At 37.3% G+C, this 23622-nt stretch overlaps 1 protein-coding gene across 5 annotated transcripts in view; it reads left to right on the top strand.

The window, feature by feature from the left end:
• Positions 1-23622, top strand: part of KIF16B (kinesin family member 16B) — a 141601-nt gene that overhangs the window by 37331 nt on the left and 80648 nt on the right. For all 5 annotated transcript variants that reach the window (XR_012634549.1, XM_074918368.1, XM_074918280.1 and 2 more), the window contains exon 12: positions 1485-1544. Coding sequence is in view for 4 of the 5 variants with exons in the window: in XM_074918368.1 (XP_074774469.1) it covers positions 1485-1544 (60 nt within the window). In the remaining variant the exon portion in view is untranslated. The remainder of the gene's footprint in view (positions 1-1484; positions 1545-23622) is intronic.

The raw sequence follows: 23622 nt of genomic DNA, 5'->3' as shown, positions 1-23622 counted from the left end.
AGTTCTGTTTAATATCTTTTTCAATGATCTGGACAAGGGGATTGAGTGCATCCTCAGTAAGTCTGCAGATGACAGCAATCTGGGCAGGAGTGTGAATCGGCTGGAGGGTAGGAAGGCTCTACAGATTGATCTGGAGAGGTTGATCAATGGGTTGAGGCCAATTGTATGAGGTTCAACAAGGCTCAGTGCTGGGTCCTGAACTTGGGTCAAAACAACCTCCTGCAGTGCTACAGCTTTGGGAAAGAGTGGCTGGAGAGCTGTGTGGTGGGAAAGGGCCTGGGGGTGTTGATTGATAGCTGGCCGAATATGAGCTGTCAGTGTGCCCAGGTTGCCAAGAAGGCCAACAGCATCCTGGCTTGTGTCAGAAATAGTGTGGCCAACAGGAATAGGGAAGTGATTGTCCCCCTGTACTCAGCAGTGGTGAGGCTGCACCTCAAATACTATGTTCAGTGTTGGGCCTCTCACTACAAAAAGGACATTGAGGTGCTGGAGTGTGTCCGGAGAAGAGCAGTGAAGCTGGTGAAGGGTCTGGAGAACAGGTCCTGTGAGGAGTGGCTGAGGGAACTGCGGGCGTTCAGCCTGGAGAAAAGGAGACTCGGGGGAAACCTTATTACTCTCTACAACTACCTGAAAAGAAGGTTGTTATGAGGTGGGTGTTGGTCTCTTTTCCCATGTAACAAGTGATATGATAAGAGGAGATGGCCTCAAGTTGTGCCAGGGGAGGTTTAGACTGGATATAAGGAAAAATTTCTTTACCAAAAGGGTTATCAAACACTGGAACAGGGCTGTCCAGGGAAGTGGTTGAGTCACCATCCCTGGAGGAATTTAAGGGATGTGGTTTAGTGGTGGACTTGGCAGCATCAGGTTAACAGTTGGGCTTGATGATTTCAGAGATGTTTTCCAACCTGAATGATTCTATGATTGTATTCCCAGCACCCTTGCTGTCTGTATTGCCTTTGCAAGCAGCTTCTCACTCTGTGCTGATTTCAACCAAGTGCATGATTTCTAAGTTGCAGCAAGCTTTGCTATGATTGTCTCCTGAAGGCTGCCTGTCTGCCGCTTCCTCTGCATACCATCTTCTGGAGGGCATTTTAGCTTAAACATGCCTACCTGCGCGGGAGGAAAAGAGCTGTCATCTTGTTACAACTAAGGGATCAATCTAGGGCAGTAGACTTCGTAGGACTGATGAAGCACTTTAGGGAATAATTCCCTATCTTTGAAAATGCCTGCCATTATTTGAAGGCAATATCCCTGTCCTTTGTTTCATTTTATGCTATAAATAAGAATTTTGTGATGTTCGTTTTTGAGAGAGATGATGTGGGTATGGTCACGTATTGCAGGAGCAACAGTGCCATTCTCATGTTTAAGTATTAAACATCCCCCTTGTGATGGGATTTCACAAATATTTAGTATTTCTTTGAGAATGTATTATCAAGGATTTTGGAAAAAGTCACATGTCTTTTAATATTTGTTTTCTTTTATAGGTGCAAGAACTGACCAAAGAATGGACAAACAAGTGGAATGAAACTCAAGATATTCTGAAAGTAAGGCAAATAAATAAATTTTTAACTTGGCATTTGAACTAGCCTTAGTGTTTCTGTAAAAAAAAAAAAAAGTTTCTGTTCTAAGTCGCCTTCTTTGTTTTTTAACAACACAAAATGTTCTCAGTCTTGTTTTAGCTTATTCCAAAGACTTAATTTTTGAGGGCTTTTAGGAGTAAATATGCAGACACAGTGGTATTTTTGAATAAGATTTTAAGTAATAAGTTGCACAACTCTTTCCTTCAGCATAGTGACCTCATAGTGCAAAACAGCTTATCTCTAACAACTCTTCTTTAAATTACTGAATGTTTTATTGAGTTGCAAATGAAGAAAAGCTGAGGCACAGGCAGGTGGATCTCTCATCCTCTTGGTATTTGTATTGTATCCACAAGACTTGTGAATAACCACCTTTTATTTTACATTGTGTATCTCAGTGAATGCGGTGGATAGTGGATACAGATTTTTGCATTGGCCTTCAGATTCACATTTCGGTCAGAAATGGCTTGTAAACTTGAAAAACAACTTTTGATGGGATTTTTGCAGTTGAGTCTCCCTCAGTAGGTCTTCATGAAACCAAACAGGTTGGAAAAGACCCTTGGGATCATTGAGTCCAACCATCAGCACAACTCTACGAAGTTCTCCCCGACACCATATCCCCCAGCATATCTTCTAAACGACCCTTAAACACATCCAGGGATGGTGAGTCCACCCCCTCCCTGGGCAGCCTATTCCACTGTCTGACCACACTTTCTCTGAAAAATTTTTTCCTAATGTTCAGTCTGAACACATAAGCTGGCCTGTGTTGCACTCTTCATATGGCTCCAGACTACTTCTGGGGCAAGTAAATCTACACAGTGCTCTTTTGCAGTTTGTAGATTTAGCATAGATCTAAGAGAGCAATTTGATAATTTCCATACTGTGGTTTTTTGCGTGATGTAGACTGAGGCTTTTGTGTTCTCTGCATGTATCTTTGTTTTCCTGCTGTCCAGTTGTACTAGTAAGATTTTTATATTGACATTTGGCTTATGATTAGGGGGATAGTCTGAGGTGATATATTAATGGGCCACTTTAGGATTCCCTACACATGTACAAGCACACATGTGCACGTGCACATACACACAGAGGTATAATTCCCACAATTTTTTTTCCATAACATAGACTTAAGATTTTTTTTGCCAAATGTTTTAACTATTCTGTTAAATAAAAATTTTGATAATAAAACTTAAGCTTTCATGATTTGCAGTATATGCTGAACATGAAACACATCATTTGGAGTGCAATTTGAACAAGCATTTAGAAGTCATTTTTTAATCCCCTTTATCACTGATCTGAAACTTGATTTTTTTTGTAGTTGATTTTTTGCTGTGTATTACTTTTTGATTCCTTTATTTTTTTTTAAGTTCACCACTGTGTCTTTTATCTGACTTCCAAATAAGTTGAATGGCTTCATGCTTAAAAATAAAAATAAAGCACAAATAGCATAGAGAATAGAGCAGTGTTGGTAACTGCCTAGCAGATGGCATGACAGAATGGACTGTTTAATGTCTGTCTCGATACTGAACTGGGAATTACCATTTGTATATTCCTCAGAGATGTTTTAGGTCCAATTTTACCTTTTTATTTACCTTTTTACCAGTTTGTGTTATTTTGAAGCATCTGTATGTACACAGAACTTTATTAATCCTCTCTTTACTCATGTCTGGATTGGCGAGTTCATTGTCACATGGAGGATTTGTGAATTTTGGTCAGTTGTGAAAACAAACATGATATAACATGTAGGAAGTTTTTAAAGCTTTATGTTGGAAAACATTGATTCTTGTACAGATTAGACAATTGTAGGAGGTGTTAACTGAACAATTCATATAAACAAAGGAAAGCTGCATTTGTTAAATAGCTGGTTATAAAGGACTTAACACAGAAGCTGTTACTCAACTTTTCTGGTACTGAGCTTCTGTTTAATTCATACAGCTTTTGTATTTTGTACTTTCATATGCTGATATTTGAGTACATGAATATAGTTTATATTTCACTTTTGGGTTAAAGGCAGTTGATAAAACTTTCTTGGCCCTGAAAAACTGCAAAAGATTTCTTGGTTGTACTGTTTTTACACCATTTTACTGAAGCTATCCATATTTTTATTCACTTTTTGTTTAATGATTCCTGAAATCACTGCCAGCACACGAGCAGAAAAGGGCTTTCTGGAAGTTTGCCAGGCTGAGTTGTTGAAAAGCAGATTTTAAGCTAGAGAGAGCGGTAGTGTTTCTTGTAATGGACTCCCTATGAGTTTACTGGCTTTTTTTGTTTCATTATTGATGTACCACCTCTTCCACACAGACTGTACACATTGTTCACTTGGGGAACTAGAATGTCTCGTCACCCTTTCAGAAATGAAACTGTCTTTGTATGTCTACCTTGCTGCAGTCACAACGGCAACTTTTTCTACGCCATAATTCAGTAATTTTCAGGACATTATTCATTAAGTAACTTAGAACTTCATGTTTGTATTTATGTCTAAAACCTGCTTTGCCTTGCTTCCCCCTGAGCTTGCAGTCCTGAGGTAGTTGCTGCCTTTCAGTTCCTGTCTCGCAGCAGGCTTGGAGAAATAAAAACCTTTTGCTTTTCAGTCCCTAACACCTTTTGCTTCAAATCTTTGAGGCAGCTGATGTTGAAAATTCATGTAAACAGCTACCTATTACCTATTCATGTATGCCTGCCAGATGCAAGCGCACTTGCTAGTAGTATCTGAATGGGATTTCCTACTCTATTATATGTAGTTATGCTTTTTCATACTAAGTTTTAAATATCAGAGTTCACATAGTTTTGAATTGTTCTCACAGACTGATGGGAAAATCTGTTAATGTTTAAATCCAAAATAATTGAAAAGTTTTTACATAAGCCTTGCAAAATACAGGAAGGCAGATTCATAGGGCATGCTGGTGTTGTCTTCTGGATCAACAGATACTGCTGGGAAAAGTTACTTTGCTTTTACTGAATATAGTGCTTTCGTCAGAATTGACAAAGAAGTGATGCATACTGTTTTGCAGGGAAGAGGTTCCATAAACTTGTTCACCCTTGCCAGTTATTTTGAACCTTGTTGTAAATTAGTCCAGCAAAATTTAAATGCTACCTTGAAAATAATTCATAGCAAATGGAAAATGCTATCCAGCTAGAAAATACTGAGGAAGAGAAGATACTGTGTGAAGGCAAGTTTTTGATTAAAAAGTATTTGGCAGCTTAAAATTCCAGTTATTTCAGTTGGCACAGCGCCATGTGTGCAGCTGACATGTACATCCCAGTGTTCTTCGTTATTTCTGCTTGTAGCTTTTATCCCCTTTGATGTTTGTCTCTATGTAGTTCACCTGAAGTTATGGTTTTCCATCAGTGTGCATCTTTAGACAAGTATGTTGAACTATCCTATCTATACATGTTGTCAGTTTTGGATTTGGTGCAGAGTCTGTATGGCTGAATGCCATTATCAGCTGTGAACATCTTGTATAATCTTTCATATATGCTTCCGTCAGACTGGGCATGTCTTGGACTGGTGATGGTAGTATTGATAGCATGCTCTCTTTCTTTCATGCATTTGGAAGCAGCCCTTTTGCAGGGCAACTGTCTGGGTTCCTCTGGAGTCTGAATTACTGTCAACTCACACCTAAAGCCCAAATTCTCTCGTTTTCCTTACACTGCATACATCAGGGTTTTAAACTGGTGCTGACTCCCTATGAAGTATTCTTTATTGTGTAGCATGGCAGCTTCTTGGTGTTGGTAATCTCTCTGAAGTGACAAGCATTGTTTCCAGTGGTGATGCTTTTTTTTTATCCTTGACCTCCTCACTGTGATACAACATGACACTAACCTTACTAACCTAAGTATTACAGTCCCCTGTCCCTCTTGTTAATCTAAGTGAGGATATTTTAATCCTTAATAAACTTAAATATGTGGACTGATGCTTCAGCATTGGGTAAAATGCTGCATCAAAACCCACAGTGATCCCATAGGCTTTGGGTTATTTTCTCAAATGTCACCAGCCATCAAAAGAGTTGTTCCTTACAAAACAGCACTGCTTTACATTTACATTGCTTTTCTATCTTCAGGTGTCTTGCAACCTCAGCACGCACTTAACTAGGATTTTGCTTTCAACTCACTGTCATTGAATCTTTCTATGGATTTTTTTTTTTTTTTTAACCTTCTGTTAATGTTCTTCCATACACATCTCCAAAAAGAAGAGGAAGAGGGAAGAAAACTGTTTACTCTTTTCCTTAGAGAAAGGACTAAACTATTGTTCTGTTAAAGATCAATCCTGAGGTCTGTAATTTCTTTGGATGCTTTCTAAGATGTTAGGATAACCTATCCAGCTTTTGATTTTTCTCTTTCTTTGAGCATTTAATTGGTACAAAACTTCTTTTGATGTGGCTGCTATATTTGACTGCATGTGTTGTCATTCTCCTACAGATCTTTTTTCTCTTACTGGCATCTTATTTTTATCATCTTTTGTGCATGTTCCAATTTCTTTCTCTAACCTTTAGCAGCTTTTATATTAATCTTTCTAAAATGTGTACTCTTTTATATAATTCTCTACTGTTTTTTCTTACCAACTTCCTTTTAAGTTTCTTCTCCCCTTTACTGTTTGTGTAGAAATTGGTTTGACTTCTAGCTTTTGCGTTTTTGATGTATGTCATTTGTACCTACCTTTAAGGTATTTAGCTGCTTTTTTTTTTTTTTTTTTTGGTTTTAAGTAGATTTAGACTTAACTTTTATTTTTTTATCTTGTTGTTTGATTCTAATCATGTCATTAGCTTTGTGTGGCAGAGCTCAACTGATGTCAAAGGATGCAGAGATATCTGTCTGCACAGTCTATTAAAGGACAGGGTCTTTTTTTTGTGTGTGTCTAATTCTCATGATCATTAGTTTAACTAATAGCTACTTCAGCTGGCTTTGTCCTGTTGGATTTAGTGACAGCCTTACCTTCATCAATAATCCTAATTCTGCTGCAGCATTTTACCACATGTTGTGTAAATATGTTATTGAATACTGTTTATTTGATCTTTTTCTTTTTTGTGCACTTTGGTTGAGTACTGGTTAATAGTACATTTTTCTGCCTTAACAAAGGTTGTTCCCTACCTGGGGAAGAAAACTATATGTCTGTCTTCAAGCATGAACTTTTTTTTTTTTTTTTTTTTTTTTTTTATCATGCGTCTTTTTGGGGGAGATTAAATACTTCTAACTTGCCATGATGAATAAATACAGACTAATATCAAACAGTTATTTTGGTAGACCTACTCATCTAAACAGGGGAATTTCCTTTCTTTAGGAATTTTGGCTATACCCAGCAAAGACAGGAGGAGACCAAAACTCATTGTGTTGGTCTTTGAGGTGCTGATTAGAGTGGCGGAAGCTAATAGATTTGGATTTTAATAATTTCCTTTCTGTTCTGGCTTGTGTACCGTAGTGAACTCTGTCAAGAACTGTTTGTTGTGTTCTATATAAATGCTGCATTAGCCTACATTTATTTGCATTTTCAGATAATTTTTAAACCACAGTTGCAGAATGGTATTTGAACGCCCATTATCTCAGTTCTGCCTGTGAGGCTGGGCATGTATCACCGTTCTCCTGTTTTATGCCTTTTTGTTACTTCCCATTAACCTTGGCTAGCTTGTCTCCTTTTCCTCTTCTCACTTGTTTTGTGTTCTACTTTAGTACCTTGCCCTTCGATGAGCATTTGTTTTCTTCATTCTTCGATGTCTTTGTTTCAACAACCTTAGGTGAAAAGTGCTCTCAATTAACACCTGCTACTTTCACATAAAATTCTTGTGTCTACTAAATCCATTTTTGATGGCCTTAAGGCAGAGAAGTCAGGCAAGAAGCTGGGGCTCCTGAAGAACAAACTAGAACTTTTTAAAAGTACTTACTGCATCACTAGTAATGGTAGTTCATTAACCATGGCATACTCTTGTCCAGAAACCAGTACTTGTGACGTTTTTCAATACCTCTAGTAACCAACAAAGTCTTGTGAGTTTTGTGCCTATTCCATAGTAAGATTACTAGAAGATTAGGAACCTAATGCATAAGGTAGTTGTCCTAGATCACTAGTAAATAGCTGCTTTTTTTTTTTTTTTTTTAAAAAAAGATATAAATGATATAAAATTAATCTGATGAACCAAAAATTCATCTTGTTTGCTGTTATTTCTGTCGACCTAATCATTTTACCATTGGGTAAATTAGATACTGGAAAATTGCTTATTGTTATGTTTTTACGAAAGATGCCAATACAGGCTTTCACCTGCCCTTATAAAGTACATATGAATTTTTAAGACTTCTGGACACATGCTTTGGAACACAGGTCCTGAAATAGTTGTGTTTACATTCATGTGTCGAATGAAAAAAGGGAGTTACAGGAATGGTGTGCATTTATATACAAAATGATATATGCATGATACTGTATTTAAACTGTTCATTTTCAGCTTTGGCATATGTATTTATTTGTATGTTTGGCAGAAATAACACTTGTTTCTAAGGTTTTTTCACATTTCAGTAAGTGAATCATTTTTGTAAAATTTGTTGCTAGTTAGACATGTTGGTGTTGCATTTTGGTTAGAATGTCTGTTGGCTGTGTTTGAAGCATAACTGTACTTTTAATGGGAGACTTAAATCTGTACTTTAATTTGAACAAATTTTATTTGTTATTGTATAATTTCATCTATTTGTCATCTATATTAGACAACAGTCATTGTGTGCTTGCAGTCAGTTTTTGTTTCCTTTCTGCAAATGATGTCTTCTGCTTGCACTTTTAAAAAAGCGGTTTAGAAAGCACTGCAAAATTAAAATAGGCTTGCGTATCCATGGAGCTGGCAGAAAGAATTTAAGTCAGATGTTGCTGCTGAATTTGTTTTCTTTTAGAAAAGTTGATAGAATAAATAGAATAACAACTCTTTTCCTAGGGATGTTTGCTTTCTCAACATTTTTTTGCCATCCAACAACTATGTAATATCTATACATTTATCAAACTGGAATTGTATGGAAAGAAAAAATGCACATTTGCATTAAATAGTCTCTTATTAACATATTATGCTTAATAGGATTCCCTTTAGCTGGCTTGTGAATATTGTGCAGAAGACAAGATACTAAGGAAGTTTTATTAGGGCTGATGTTAATTATTCTTGTTTATCTCAGAAATCACACAATAAATGATAATAGCTTCTCTTTCTCTAGGAGCCTGTCTAAATGTGGGTTTGGTTTCTTGCACTAGATGTCACTGCAGATACAAAAATCAGGTTCTTCTGCATGCTTAATTCAGATTTAATGCGGATATTTTAAGGCAAAATGATTTGCAATATCTTAACCTTCATTGCTGTTTGGTTCTACTAAAATAAGTTTATGAGAATGCCAAAACATTGGTTTAGGAGCAAGTCCTGAAGAACCTGAGTACATGTTTTGACAGAAATGCTTCTGAACAACAATTTACAGGTGGGATGTACATTCAAAATTATTGCAATTATTTGTCAGTACATTTTTCAACTCTCTCTTTCAAATGACTGTATGGCTAGAATGTTTGACAAATTACCTAAAGCCTTCAGAAGGTATTTGTTTTCTTAACTTTATTGTAGCTCTGATATTTTAGGGATATAAAAGAACAGTTTCAGGGAGAGGTATCTTATATTTGACCAGGTAATATAGTTGAGAAAGCAAACAGGCTTTTGGACATATAGGTCTTTCACCAGGCCATTTCTGTTATTTGCTTTCTCTTTTAATGGATCTTGCAGTTGAAGTGCCAGTGGCAATGATGTGCAGCTTCTATTTATAACAGTTTCTTTTAACATTTTCCCCTTTGTTAATCACTTCTGTAGATTTATAATTGAATTTCAGTACATTAAAATTTAATAAGTTTATTGGGTTTTTTTGATCTTTTTCTGTGAAAGTTGTCTTTCAACAAGGGAATGTTTACTGTTCTCAGTCTTTGTACAGTATTTACCTGCAACTTCTGCCTCCTGAGCAATGACAAGTAATGTCTAGTTTAGCTCTTAGTTTTATTAGGGTCTGATCTTGTTTATACCTGGCCTTGTGCATTATTTATTTATTTCCCAAGTGTAGCAGTTACTGCCAGTGGTTGTAGTCCATACAATCATCTACTCTGGTCAGAAGATTTAAAGTTGGGACAAATTGTCATTACTAAATGTCACATAGCTTCCCTCCTCCAAAGCCTCTACAGATGGACTTTATTGTTCTTCTCAAAATCAGGGACATGAAAACATAACATCATATCCTTCCCCCCTTATTTTTTTGGTCTTTAAGATAAAATGAATGTATTTACATCCCTGGATCTTTATGCTATTGGCCAGTACACAGATTTCTGCTTTGGAATTTCAGTTTGGACAGAGTTCATTCGAAAATGATTTGTTTTACCTTAAATAGCCATTGTTTTTTCATACTATATTACTGAACAGATGCCGTTATTAAATGATGATTATTAGTTTACCTGATCATCCCACTTGCTTCAGTCTGGTAACTGAATGCAAACTGAGAATAAAAGACAAACAGTGGAGAGAAATTTCTATAACAGCAACCAAACAGAAACTTTTAAGGGGTTATATGGTTGTCCTGAGATACACACTGTTTTGTCTTCAGGAGAGCTGCTCTCATTGCTCTTCACTCACTAATGTTTTTTTCAGTGCTTTGTCTACTCTCAGCATTAGCTTGCTGTTGTCAGAGGAAGAAAAAATACTGAACTGGGAACTGGTGCTACTGATCTGCTGTAGCTCTTTTCCTAATAGAAACACTATTGAAAGGGTCCCAGCCACCTGGGGAATGCTGAGTGCAGCAGTTAAAAGTATAATAGATTTCAAAAGAAATAGTTGTGTGATTTCAAGTCTGTCTGCCACCTGTGTTTATCTTATTAAGAAACCTCCTTTTTCTCTTGCAGTCTCTTCAGCTGCTTGTGATGCCTCTGCGGTGGGCTGACCACTTTTAACTGTCAGTTTGTGCGAGAAAGTTGCTATCATGAGATGCGTAATGCTACTGATTGGTTTTTATTGCAGTTTTAAACTGGTTTTCCCTCTTGAAACCACCTGGACCATCAGAGAAGCACGGTCAGGGGCTGCCGTTTCTGAGTTCACCAACCACGGATTAAGGCAGGGTTGAATAGTTTGGTTGATCCAGGCTGTGCATTCCAAAAGAGGTCCTCCTGTTTCTAGGAATAACCATACTCCCAAGTATTTCATTGCTGCCCTCTCTACAACTGGGGCCCTGCATTTGTAGATTATCCAGGCCATGCTTAGCTTTAATCCATCTCTAGGGCTTGTAGGTGGTTTTCAAATGAGAGGGAGTCAGACAGAGTGAGTTGCTTTTGAAATCCTTTCTACAGCTCAGATGCCACTTGTTCAACAACTCCTCCTGGGCATTTGATCTGTTTTTCTATTAATTTTTCTTGTGGCAGGAAGGGGAGCTAAATTGAAAGCAGTGGAAGCTACTGATTCAGCCTGTAGAAAAAAGAAGAAATATACCCTGAAAGCTGTTTCTTCTAAAGATCAGCAGAGAAGTAGTGAGGACAAAAGACAGAATGTAAATTTCTCATTGGACTTAGTTTTATGGGAGAGTAAGGAGGCATTTCAACATCAACAGTTTGGATGGAAAATGTAAATTTATCTTGAGTCCCTCACCAAGGAACTGTTTCTGATGGCAGCGTGTATTGGATATGAAAAACTAGAACCATTTCATTCTGCTGGTGTTTTTAGCAGTATATTTAGGAGTTTATTACTGCATGATTCTGCTAGCCTTGAGTATATGGTACTGTTGTGCACCTGACAATGTCTTAATTGGCAGATGAGCATAGCCTTGATTCATACAGCTGTATTGTGGTAGAAGTGCTGCTGGAGTAATGTGCTTGTTCTTTTTTCTTTCCAATGACAAACTCTATATTTTTAAGGAAATCCACTAAGAGATGTCTTAAACACAGCTGACAGTACAAATCTGCTGCTGCTGCAATCAGGCTGTACTCCTGAACGAAGGAAGGAAAGGGCAGGTCCAGTCTGGCTGCCATGTGTCTCTTCAGGTTCATTTGCTCTGTACCTCAGTAGCTGAGCTGTCAGGGACAGGAATGTGCCAGCAACTAAGCCTGTGCATCTTCCTCTTCAAAAGACTTTGCTATTGTGTTGCTACTCCTGAAGTCTATTTCTTATCCTTGGTAGCTGTTCCTTACTAGTATGCATAGTCCTACTCCTTTCTTCAATTTCTTTCAATAACAAGGGTTACATCTTGGCCCTGAGGAAGGGACTAATAGATTTAAAGTAATTTATTAGTTCAGATTCATCTCTACCAAAGTAGAGATTAATTTCGAGGTAAATAATAAATAAAACACAACTCTAGTTAAGTGAAACACTTCTTAATTCTCCCATCCCCAAAGAAACATAAAAAGAAAGAAATAGCTTTAAAAATGAATAAATGTATTAGCTATGAGACTAGGGTGGGGTTTTTTTTCCACTCTACAATTTCATGACTCATTCGTCATCCAGCTTTAGCAACAAATGAGGTAGGAGTCCTGTAGATAATAGTTTAGTTCACTACATTCTCTTGATTCATTCCCAGAGTGTACAGTCTATGGAATGAATTATTCACAGGTCCTGTAGAAAATATATGATCATGTAATTAAAGACTGTATTGTAATGCATATGGGAGAAGAGGATGAATTAAGATATATCCTATTTCTTTCTATTCCAGCCAGGCCCTTGTCCCCTTTTAGATACCAGCATGAAGAATTCTGAGGGCAGAGTTGCTGTCTCTTAGCTGGAAGGTATAGTACCTCCTGCTAGGAAGGGTCACTAATGTCAAGAAAAGTTTTGTTCTCTGCTCCAAATGTCAGCGCTGCCCTATGTGGACTTATTTTTCCTTTTGAGACTCATGTATGTTCAGTGTGGTCACACATAGGAAGCTGGAAAGAGGTGAAGCCTGCTCCACTTGAGACAGCAAAATGCTCTCTGTACTTCATTTTTTGAAATAGACAAATAGTTTTTCCTTGAACCCAAGCTAGTGGGGGCAGAAACCAACCTGCATCAGATATTCCAGCATGGAAAATGACAGCTTTGATGGTTTAAGTTTCATATGCTGCTGGAAAATAGGACTTTACAGGCTAGTGTCCAGGAAGTTTGGGCCACCAAATAGGCACCTCTATTTACAATTAGCCAGCCTGGTCTAGTGAAGGGTGTCCCTGCCCATGGCAGACGGATTGGAGGTAGATGATATTTAAGGTCCCTTACAACCCAAACCATTCTGTGATTCTTATGAAATCCTGCAGTTCTCTTCAGAGAATTTTTCTCAGATGTCAGTAGTAGTTCTGTCTGTACAAGGTCTAAAGTGTCAAGGAGCCGGCATGTCAGCTTGTTAAGTTTGTCCTTGTAATTCGGGAATGTAGGCCAAATTTAGGGAAAAATTACTTTAAATCTGCAAAGGCTTCTGATGGAAATCTTTGCAGCATATTAACTGTAGTGGTGCTTTGGGGTATAACTACAAAAATAGGATTTCTGTGTATTGATAGACAACTGCATGTCAGCGGTGAGCATGGGGCAATCAGCTATGAGGGTGAAAGAGAAACAATGAAAAATGGAAAAAGTAAGCTGACCTTATGAGACTAAGAACTGCTCCTGTAATTCCCTTACTCTTTAAAGGAATAGCATCATTGATTTTGCATCATTTTAGCTTGACTATCTTATCAGTTGCTCATTTAAGCAGTTCTGCATTCTGCATCTGCCTTTTTAATTGACATTCATTTCAGAGAGCTATTGGTGCCTGTGTGGGCTGCTGCTGGAGCACCTGCACTTTCACAGTAAGCTGTTCACAACAAAACTACAGTTTTCTGATCTTGATTGTTGCAGACGCTTTAATAGCTTTTCCTGATTGATGAGGGTGGTGTGGTCTAATGCTCTGGGAGACAAGGAAAAATCTGATTAGGAAGTTTCTTCTCAGTTGTGATTTTTTTTGTGGCTTTGGATAGTAGAAGTTTCTTCTTTTTGGAAGACCTAAGTGTCTTAATCATACTAAAATTTTTGTTTTAATTGTGCTGAAAGGGACTCTGACAGCCAACAGGATCGTGCTATTTGTCTGCCCCATTGAAAAGGAGAAACACAGTAGGAATTACTGCCTTATATAATGTACGTATGCATGAGGGAATCAATTTCCCCTTTCATAACTGATGATTATATAAATAATTTATTATTTATAAAGGAAGAACATTTAAAAAAAACGTTTAAAAGCCTTTTATTGAAGTCCTAGAATAGTACAAAATGTAGCTTTGGCATGTCCACAGATTCTAAAGCATGAGCCTCCTCACTGATTGTGTGTTCCATATTTCCTCCTCTCTTCCCCTTGTCCCCCAAATAGCACCTGCTACTTTTGTGGCTGCTGATTCAAAATTTATTTTGTTATTCCAGAAACCATACCTGTGTTAAGCTGAACATAGTCAAACATAGGACAGAGATTTGATAGTGTATATGCAGCTTTATAGGATACAAAAACTTGCTTAACAGATGCCCACTAAGAAGAGGAGCAGCTTCACAGATACAATACGGAACAGAACAGCTTTTCCTAGTTACTGTGTAGGCTGTCACTTTAATGGGAATCTGAAATATTTCAAAGTTGTTTTCTTGGGATAGATTTTGGGTTTTTTTTAATCTGGAATTGTCTTGTCAATCACAATTAGACACAATCGAATTTCTTTCAGCTGCTGCTCGGTGTTTTGTCTTGGTTGATCTCTTTGTGATAAGTATTTTGTAAGGGAGCCGGTCTGCAGAGCAAGAAGGGTGTCCATGTAACTAGTTCCCATCCAAAACAAGCTAAATACTCAGCTCTGCTTCATCTTTTAAGGAACTCTTACTAGTAAGCCTGAACCAGATTTCACAATCTTTTGAAATCTTTTTTTCTCCTCTCCTACCTCTTGTTGCTCTGATCCATTCAGTAAATGTTTTCTTGTGCTGTGCAGTGCAAGTTGCTTGTTCCTCTTTTAGTTCTTTGAGTAATATTATGCTTTGAGAAATCTTTTTACATTCTAAACCATTGTATCAATATCCTTCCAAATGCTGACATTTCTAATGTTTCCTGGCATACATTTCCAATATTTCCTAATATTGGCTGGATGACTATGTATATGCTAGTTGTCTGGAAAACTGTTGATGATATGTCTGCCTGTCTTCCAGGGGGCAACGCAGCACTCAGAAGTAAGGAGTGTGTCTGTTCCATGTCTTCAGCGTGTAGTCTGAATAGTTTAACCCATCAACGCAAATGCAAAAAGTCCTGTGAACATATCTGTGTTGTTTTCAAATTGTTTTTCTGACACTGTTGTTGCTTTTTCCCATTGGTCCATAACAAGATTGCTTTATTATGCAGAATACTTTTTTCTGGTACACTTCTATGTTTTCCCCTCTGTGTATGAGGATGTTACTGAGACATATAGTATAGAGAATACTGAACCCTGACAATCTAATGTAACTTAGTATCTTTCCACTCCAGTCTTCTCAGAAGGAAATCAAAAATCTTGTCATTGGTGATTGACTCATCCAATAAAGCCTTGTTAAAGAGAGTGCAGGTTCAGTTTTATTTGCTGGAGGGTAATGTGCTAGTGTTTCAGGTTATCCCTATGTTAGGTACTGAAACATCAGTTAGTGCTTTGAAGGTATTTTAGGTGCCTAACTCCCATTTGTTTTCAGGTGGATTTGGCTGTATGAATATCTGAACACAGGGTTTATAGACAGAATGCTATGGGGTAGTTAATTTTTTGTTTTCCCCAGCACAACTTCCTTCTGTGTGAAAGAAGTCTCATTGTTTTTCAGGAACTTTTTCAGCAAAAGAGTTGTGAGTTCAGGCAGCTTCTGACCTAGTAATAGTTCATCCATGAATATCACTGTTTCTAGATTTGGAGTTTTTACCCTTAGATAAATCCAGCAGATGTGATTAAGACCAACTAATCCACAACAGACCAGTTAAGGACTTGCTTATCTTCAAAATGTCAACTTTTGTAGAGCTTTTTGTTAAATATTTACATTTAATTTCTTTAAAAGTCTGAGTCACAGCATCTGGTCAAACTGTTGCTGAAGGATTTGTTCTGAGTGAGTTTCATTACATTCTTGGATTTTCTGTATGGCATTATTTCTGTTAAAAAGTATCTTCCTGTATGAGCATTTCTCCAAATCTTTGATTGTCAAAGGTTGGAGGTTTGTTTTTTTGTTTTTAACTGTTTTGCATTTCCCCTTGTGTTCTCATTTTATGTCTGTGTTCACACAGCATAAGGGAACAAATCTGGAGATGGGTTGCATTTCAAAACATAAAGAAGTGTTTCAACTTCATGTATTTTGTAGCAGTCCAAAGGCTCTCAGACCTTAATTTTGTAAAGAAACAGTCTGATGCCGTAAGGAGTGAAATTGGTTTATTACCTGCCCTTAGAAGCTTCTTACCACCCTCCTTTATTTCCATTTCTGAGCTTAAGCTACAGTATCAGACTTCTAATTTCAGCTGGTTAGTGGCATGGTCAGCATGAGAGTTTGATAAGGTGGTGGTTGGCCAAGGAGAGTGCTGATGTGACTCGAGAAAATACCATGTTGGAATCTTCAAAAAAAGCAGTGACTTGTCTTCTGTTTTTTCAGTTGAATGTGGGGATGTTTATCTTAAGGAAAAAATTCTGATCAAGGGAAACCATTAAAAATCCCATATCCTAGTCTTGGGAAGTTTGATTGCTCTAAGGAACAAGATAAGCTGTCCAGAAGCTTTTTAAAAAAAATCAGGATACCTAATTGTAGATTATATTTTCCATGAAGGAATGACATGTTCTTAGTTGTTTCTTTTTTTACCAGTGGGATCCACCTGTCATTTGTGCTTCTGCAGCATCTGTGGTGACAGCTTTTTAATGGGAACTCTGAGAAAACCGGAGTTTGGAATATTGATATGGCAGTTGCTCTGCAATATTCATTTATTTTACTGATTACCTGCTGCCAGGACACTCTGAATTTTGAGGAAAAGAATAGATCTTATACTTGAGCAGAGTGACTATCACATAACCAAGAATTAGCTGTGTTAAGGTGAGAAAGGAAAAAGACGCATATAGTTTGTTTTCTCATGTTCATTTGAGTTGTTAACTGGCCCCTATAAGAAAGCACAGATCCATTTGTCTTTTTGCTTACATAAACCACCTTACTTAATGTTTGCAAGGAAAACTTTTTCCATTGAGAAATGCAACTGATAATGTGACAAATCTAAAGACACAGTTCTGGCCAGTTGAAATGTAGATGTTTAAAATGCCCAGCTTAACTACTGTAATCCCCTTGCCATTTACCTCTATTTACACAGTCTTTAATTATGTGATCACTTTGTAGTTTCCCAATATTTCTTTCTCTGGCTTCTGCAGCCAGTGGAGAGATGACTGAAAAATTGAACATGGAGTTCTGAGCTGTGGAGGGAAGGAGGCTGTGGTGTGACGCACCTTGACTGGTGTCAGGGTCATATATAGGGAGCATAGTAGAAGGCAAAGGATTTAAGATTCCTTTAACCTAGGGAAATTGTATCTTACTATATTCCTTACCCAGGGACATCTGAGGGGGTTTGCTCATGAGGAATTTTCTTTTGGCCATTTTCCTCTAAGTCTGACAGTTTCTTAAGACCTAAATTGATTAGCTGAATTTAAGACAACTCATTAAGACACTTAATTGAAATATGCCTGGGAAAGAATTTAATTATATTTAGTTTTAGGTTTAAATCTTTGTAATTTTGTCCAAGTTTAAGGTGCTTTAGATAGGAAACTTGAAGGTTTTCTCAGCTTTTTAAATGACATATTTAAATGTTTAATGTGATTGCTTTTGGTAAAGCAATATTGAAGTTTATCCTGAACTCAACAAGTACTATTCAGAGGTCGTAAGCTTTTGTTTACTAGTGATCTTGCTGGTCTCAATCCACCTGTCAGCTGGTTTTCATTAAGAAAGGACGTTGTACATAATAAGTTCAAGCTGGCTTTGATTTCACATAGTCCTGGTTGGAAACATTTTTAAAGGTATTTTTAATGTACTTCTGACAGTTTGTGTTAATGAAACATTTAAATAAATGTTTCAAACACCTAGTCTGCTTTTTACTGAAATACTAAAAATGGGGCCCATTATGAGATCTTATTTAAGTTCTGAAAATATGAAACTCTTAGTATCTTGGCTGCCTCAAAGGCTTAGCATTGAAAGAGTAGATTTGCCCTCTGTCTGTTGTGGTTGGTGATATTTACTTGCCAGTCATTCTAAGTCATTGAAAAGTGCTACAATGCACTCCATATCAGTGCCTTAATCTTTTATTTTGAGTTAATTTACATAGTGGGATGAATTGCCTCTACTAGATCTATAATTTTGAGGTGCAGCAGTACCTGTCAGGAATCACTGAGAATTCAGGTGAGAGGCAAGTCTGCCATGATATGCAGCATTTGTGCAGTAATGTTTTCAAATCTCAGTAGGCTTATAAAAATAACATAAAGCTTTGCCACTGAAGAAGAAAAACTTGCCTCGTTTTTTACAGTATGTAAAGAGAAAAAATGTCATACCTCCTTTGGTGAACATGACTTTCTTTTTTATTATTTTGTATTAGCTGGCAAAAAGTAGTCCCCTGGAGGTTTTTCTGAGAATGCAAAAAAGGTGGCAGCTGTCCAGGTTAGGGTTCACTTCAATCAGCAAAGTGCAAAGGTCAGTGATTGCTTCTTGAGGTTTGGGTAGATTGCTTTGCATTTTCTCCCTAAAGGTGCAGCAGCTTTGTATCTTTCAAGGAAGCATTTTCTGTTAGTAGTTGACAAAGCTGTGCGTTTACTCTCATTATCTAAATGGGCCCTAAATTTTAAAAATACTTGAATCTGGCAAAACTGCAATCTGCCAAGAATATACTGCAGTCTAGATTATATGTAATTATAATGTAAAACATTACTCCCTTCTGTTTTTTTTTTCCATTCCATTTTAGTTGAACTTATCAAAAATGTGTTGGGAACTGTACCCTTCAGTCAATATTTGGATTGTGTGTCTTGGCTATGAAATATGATTTAAGTATTCTTTTTTATTATTAGATATGAAATTTCTTTTGGCCTTGGTATTAGGGACTGATGCCAGATTATAGATTTCTCAATATAGGTTGTTTTTATTTAATTAATTTTTAAAGGACACTTCCCTTTGATACAAATAATGCCAATTTCTTGTGACCGTATTTTGTGTTATACTCTTGTCAACTTGCCCTTTCCACTTATTTTATATTTTTATATGTTTATTCTCTTTGTTTGACTTACTCTTTTTTTTTTTTAATTGATGCTTTGATCTTGTTTGGTATTTGATTCATTATTGTTTTTAGTTAAAATTGATGTCCTTCTATTATGATTACAGTTCAAGCATTTGGCATCCCCTTATGCTGTTCTTCAGTTAAATTAGTATCTTGGGCTATTGCAAATTACAATGACTTTTTCATTGTTATTTCATTGTTAAAATTGTGAAACTAGTTTAATTAAATGTAATTAAAAGGCATAGGCATTTCTTGTGTCTCTTCCCCTGGCTTTCAACTGCTGTACTGTAAATGCTGCCATTTAGAGAATTCAAGTCAATTGACAGTATACTATGTATATGTATACAGGTGATAATTATACATACATATACATGTATTGTATACTGTTAATGATAGAATTTGAGGGGTTTTTTAGACAGGGTTTATTTCACTGGAATTTGAATTAAGGGAAGATGTGTATAGCTGCTAAGAAAATTTTAGTTTCCACAACTGAGTTTACCAGCTTTACAAGAGTATCAACAATCTTAGTGACTTCATGACATACAACCAGTTGCTAATGCCATTTGTGCCAGCTTAAAGCACCAATTATTTTATGCTTTGGGTACACAAAATCAGACTGATAGTTTTTAAAGGGCACTTCATTCTGTCTTTTTGTAGCATCCTCAAATGTTTGCCTTGAGATCAAAGAGATTATATTTTTTGCGTTTTCTGACCTTTTAATAGTCCTTTAATTTGCATTAAAAACTTCACGTAAATGACAACTCATATTTGCTGTCACTGACCTAGTAAAACGTAGCACATTATTTCTGTGGAAAAAGTAAGGTGATTATACCCTCATCAGTTACCAGAAAAGTAGTTATAAACTCTGTTCTCAAAATGAAAGAAAAATAGTCTTCTAAAATACTACCTAGCGGAACTAAACATTTAAAGCTCAATATAAATGTTAAATTCAGAACTGCTACTCTGGCCTATGCTCATTATGCTGAGGTAAATTGTGGAGGGACTCAAACTTTGGCTAATATTGCCTCCTGAATGACTCATCTTTGCTGGGCTGGTGAGGAGACTTTAATTTTAAGGAACGCTCTTCTTGTGAAGACTTCTTTAAAATGGTATATGTATTTCTGCCATATATCTTTCTAAAACTGGAACAATAATAATGACCTTCTTCCCTGTAAATCTGTTGTTTTTTAAATAGTCATTTCTTATTTAATGAATACTTATTATGTTGTCTTATAGTCTGTGATTGTTTCTAGAGCTAGCTGGTCCTGGTTTGTCTGGTCAGTATGTGCTGGGTCTGGTTCTGTCCATCAGTGATCCTTGCTAGAAATAGCTGTAGTACTGGTTCTCATCTTTGTGGATGTCAGGAAAGCGTTTGACCCTGGGACACATAGGAAACTATTTCCTTATTTAGGTAGTGTGGCAATTAGAATTTAAATAAAAATGTTGTGGTTTGAGCCCAGAGGGCAACTGAGCACCACACAGCTGCTCACTCCCTCCTTACCCCTCAGGGGTGGGAAAGAGAAATAAAACAAAAGGCTTGGTGGTCAAGATAAGAACAGAGAGTCATGGGCAAAAGACAGACTGCTTAAGGGAAGAAAAAGAACATTAAATTAAACACCACCATCACCACTTAATTTTCCAATCAGATTAGGACAGTGAGAAATACAACCACATCTTAAAAACACCTTTCCCCCACCCCTCCCTTCTTCCCGGGCTCAGCTTTGTTCCTGATTTCTCTCTCTCCTCCCCTCTCGGTGGCACAGGGGGCAGGGGATGGGGTTGTAATCAGTTCATCACCTGTTGTTTCTGCTGCTTCTTCCTCCTCAGGGAGAGGACTCCTCACATTCTTTCCCTTGCTCTGGTGTGGGGTCCTCCATGGGCTGCAGGAGGGCATCTGCTCCACCGGCGACCTCCATGGATGCAGGGGCACAGCCTGACTTCTCACCATGGGCTGCAGGGGTGTGTCTGCTCCAGTGCACCTCACCCCTTCCTCCTTCTCCTTTCTTCCACTGACCTCGGTATTTGCAGAAGTGTCTCCCTCACAACTCCAGCTCTTCCTCCCATATTCCCTTTCTTATGTTATCACAGAGCACAGCCATCATCACTAATTGGCTCGGCCTTGGCCAGAGGTGAGTCTGACTTGGAGCCAGGGGAGCTTTGAGAAGCTTCTCACAGGGGCCACTGCTGTAGGCCCCTCCCCTGCTACCAAAACCCTGCCACACACACAAACCCAACACAAAAGTAAAATGGTTATACAGAGGATGCAATGGAAGCGGTGGTACTGGGAGGGGTAGGAAGTTGGTAGTACTGGATTTGGGGGGCGGGGCGATGGTGTTGGAGCTTATTTTTGGGCTTGATCATGTTTAGCTTTTTTTTTAAAAAAATTTTTTTTTTTTTAGGTGTGTTAACTGATGAAGTTTGCTGATATTAAAGCTGGGAGACTTAATTTGTCTAGCAGAGCATCTCACAGAGGATGGGATGACTAAGGATTAGAGCAGTAGAAGGGTGATTGATGGTAAATAGTTTGCAGTGCAAAAACATCAGGATTAATAACTTAGTACACCGTGGAAAAGGAGGAGGTTGGCGTGAGGCTTTGCTGTCATGAGATAGTATGTCCACATGAAAGATAAATCAATCTTGGAAGGATCAGTTAGATGTTTTGTGTGGTGAGTGGAAAGTAGGAGTGCATTGTATATGGTGCTGGCAAAACTGCATATACACTGGGAACATGGCATGCAAATCATCAAGGTCAAGGAGGATGACCTTGAGAGAGGATGAGAGGATGTGTTAAACGCAGGGGATGGTGAGCTCAGTCATACGAAAGGACCTGCTTGGAGTTTGGCCTGGTATAAACACAGTAAGGAGCGTGGATATGATTGCTGTCCATAACTATATCAATGAATAAATGCTGGAGAAAGAACTGACTATTAGTAAGTTCAGGCCAAATATTTGAAAACAATTTACATTATATAATGGATGAGAACCTGAGTATAATCTACAAAAGTATTTATTATGGTATTTGGGAACTGCACTTGGTAATATAGGAGGTCATTTTCACTTCTTTCATCCTCAGGTAGGAGAAACATTGCTGGTGTTTTAAGCAGAGGAATAATTCCTGAAATTTTGCTTAAATTACAGAAGTAATCAAGTAAACTTTCTTGTGTTTTGTAGGGCTTTCTGGAAAATTTGCTAAATTTTTAGTATGCTCACTTCTTAATATTGTGAGTGCAACTTCAGTAGTTGGCTGTGTATTCTCTATAAATATAATAATTAGCATTCAATGCAGTTGAAAATTTAGAGTAGTCCATCTGTTTATATAGCACTTTTCTTTCAGAAGAAATGTATCTAGAATTATTCAGATAATTTCTGTAAATAGAAACAGGCATTTGTCTGCAGTGTGTTCCTCTTAAATCCTGCTATTTTTAATCAATTAAAAACCTCTCCAAACATTAGGACTGTACCACCCAAATAATGGGAATAAGCACTGAGTGGAAAGCAACAGTTAGAAAGTTTGTATTTAGAATGGAAAAGAATGTAGAGTTTGAACTGGGCCATGGTTTACAGCTGTTTTGTACAAGGGTGGTGATCTTTTTGCATAGTTGAGTTTACAAGACTGTCTTTTGTCAGAGATCTTATGTAGACTTTTGTCTCAGTAACAGGTTGCTGTTTTGCAAGCATTTGCTCAGACATCAAAGGACACACAATAGAAATGCTCCACAGGTTTTGCATCAGACTTGAGGCTCTAGCAATTGCATGAGTAATGCAGAATTGCTGCAAGTTGAAGTTCAAGACCAAAGTTAGAGGCATTTTCATGAAGATCAGTTATTGTTTACCAATGTCATATGGAATTCAATATATTTGCAAACAACATTTTTAAAGAGAAGGGAATTACCTGCTGGAGGATCAGCTGTCTTAGATAAGTAGGCAAAAATATTCCCCTGTTTGAAAAGTGGGGGAAACATGATGACAAACAGTATTTTTTTCATTTGCACTGAAACATTTCATATTTCACAAGAATATTTGAATAACACAAATAATTGCATAAATGTACCACAGTATGGAGGTTGATACAGGAATAATAAAAACATCACATATCCCAATGACATTCCTGGAAAAATTTGTAACTCTAAAGTAAATTAGAATTCTGTGGAATGGACAGATGATGGTTACAATAATAACATAATACTTTGTTGATCAGAGTTCCTGATTATTGGATAGTTTAGGGTGTCAAAGCAAATCATTGTATCAAAAAAGCGGTAAATATGAATGAGGAATGTTTTCTTATGTTGTTGGGGTTTTTTTTATGCATAGTATCTAAAGAAGTCATTGCTGTGATAATTTTTTAAAGTAAAAAACTAGTGGGAGTCAAAAGAGACTGAGAATTTTTATTGGTAACACAAATTTCTAAGATATATTTACTGATCATGTATATTAAGACACTAGGAAATCTGGTTTTAAATCAAACTTCAAACATTCTTGTCCTTTGTGCCCTTGTTCAAAGAAAAATTATACTGGCTCAGATTAAATACCCCTGTGGGTGAAGTAGGGTTATTCAGCAGTACTCGATTTTGGAATATAAAACAGAGCAAGCAGATAGCAGTCCTTCTCCAGAAAACTTCCCATGCTTTCTGTGTCTGTGGTTCTTGGGGTTATGGAACCACAGGTGACATATACCCTGTGCATTTGTCCATAGGTAGCTCCTTGTTTTTCTCAAAATTTCTCCACTTAATTTCTTGCATTTGTGTAAATTATTGATGTCTGCAGTGTCCTTCAGTTTAACAAGGGGTTGCTTTTTGGTTGTCAACTCCTGCTGAATAAT

The sequence above is a fragment of the Athene noctua genome, chromosome 1 (genome assembly GCF_965140245.1).
Source record: "Athene noctua chromosome 1, bAthNoc1.hap1.1, whole genome shotgun sequence".
Taxonomy (NCBI): Eukaryota; Metazoa; Chordata; class Aves; order Strigiformes; family Strigidae; genus Athene; species Athene noctua.
This window is presented reverse-complemented; position numbering and strand designations above follow the sequence as displayed.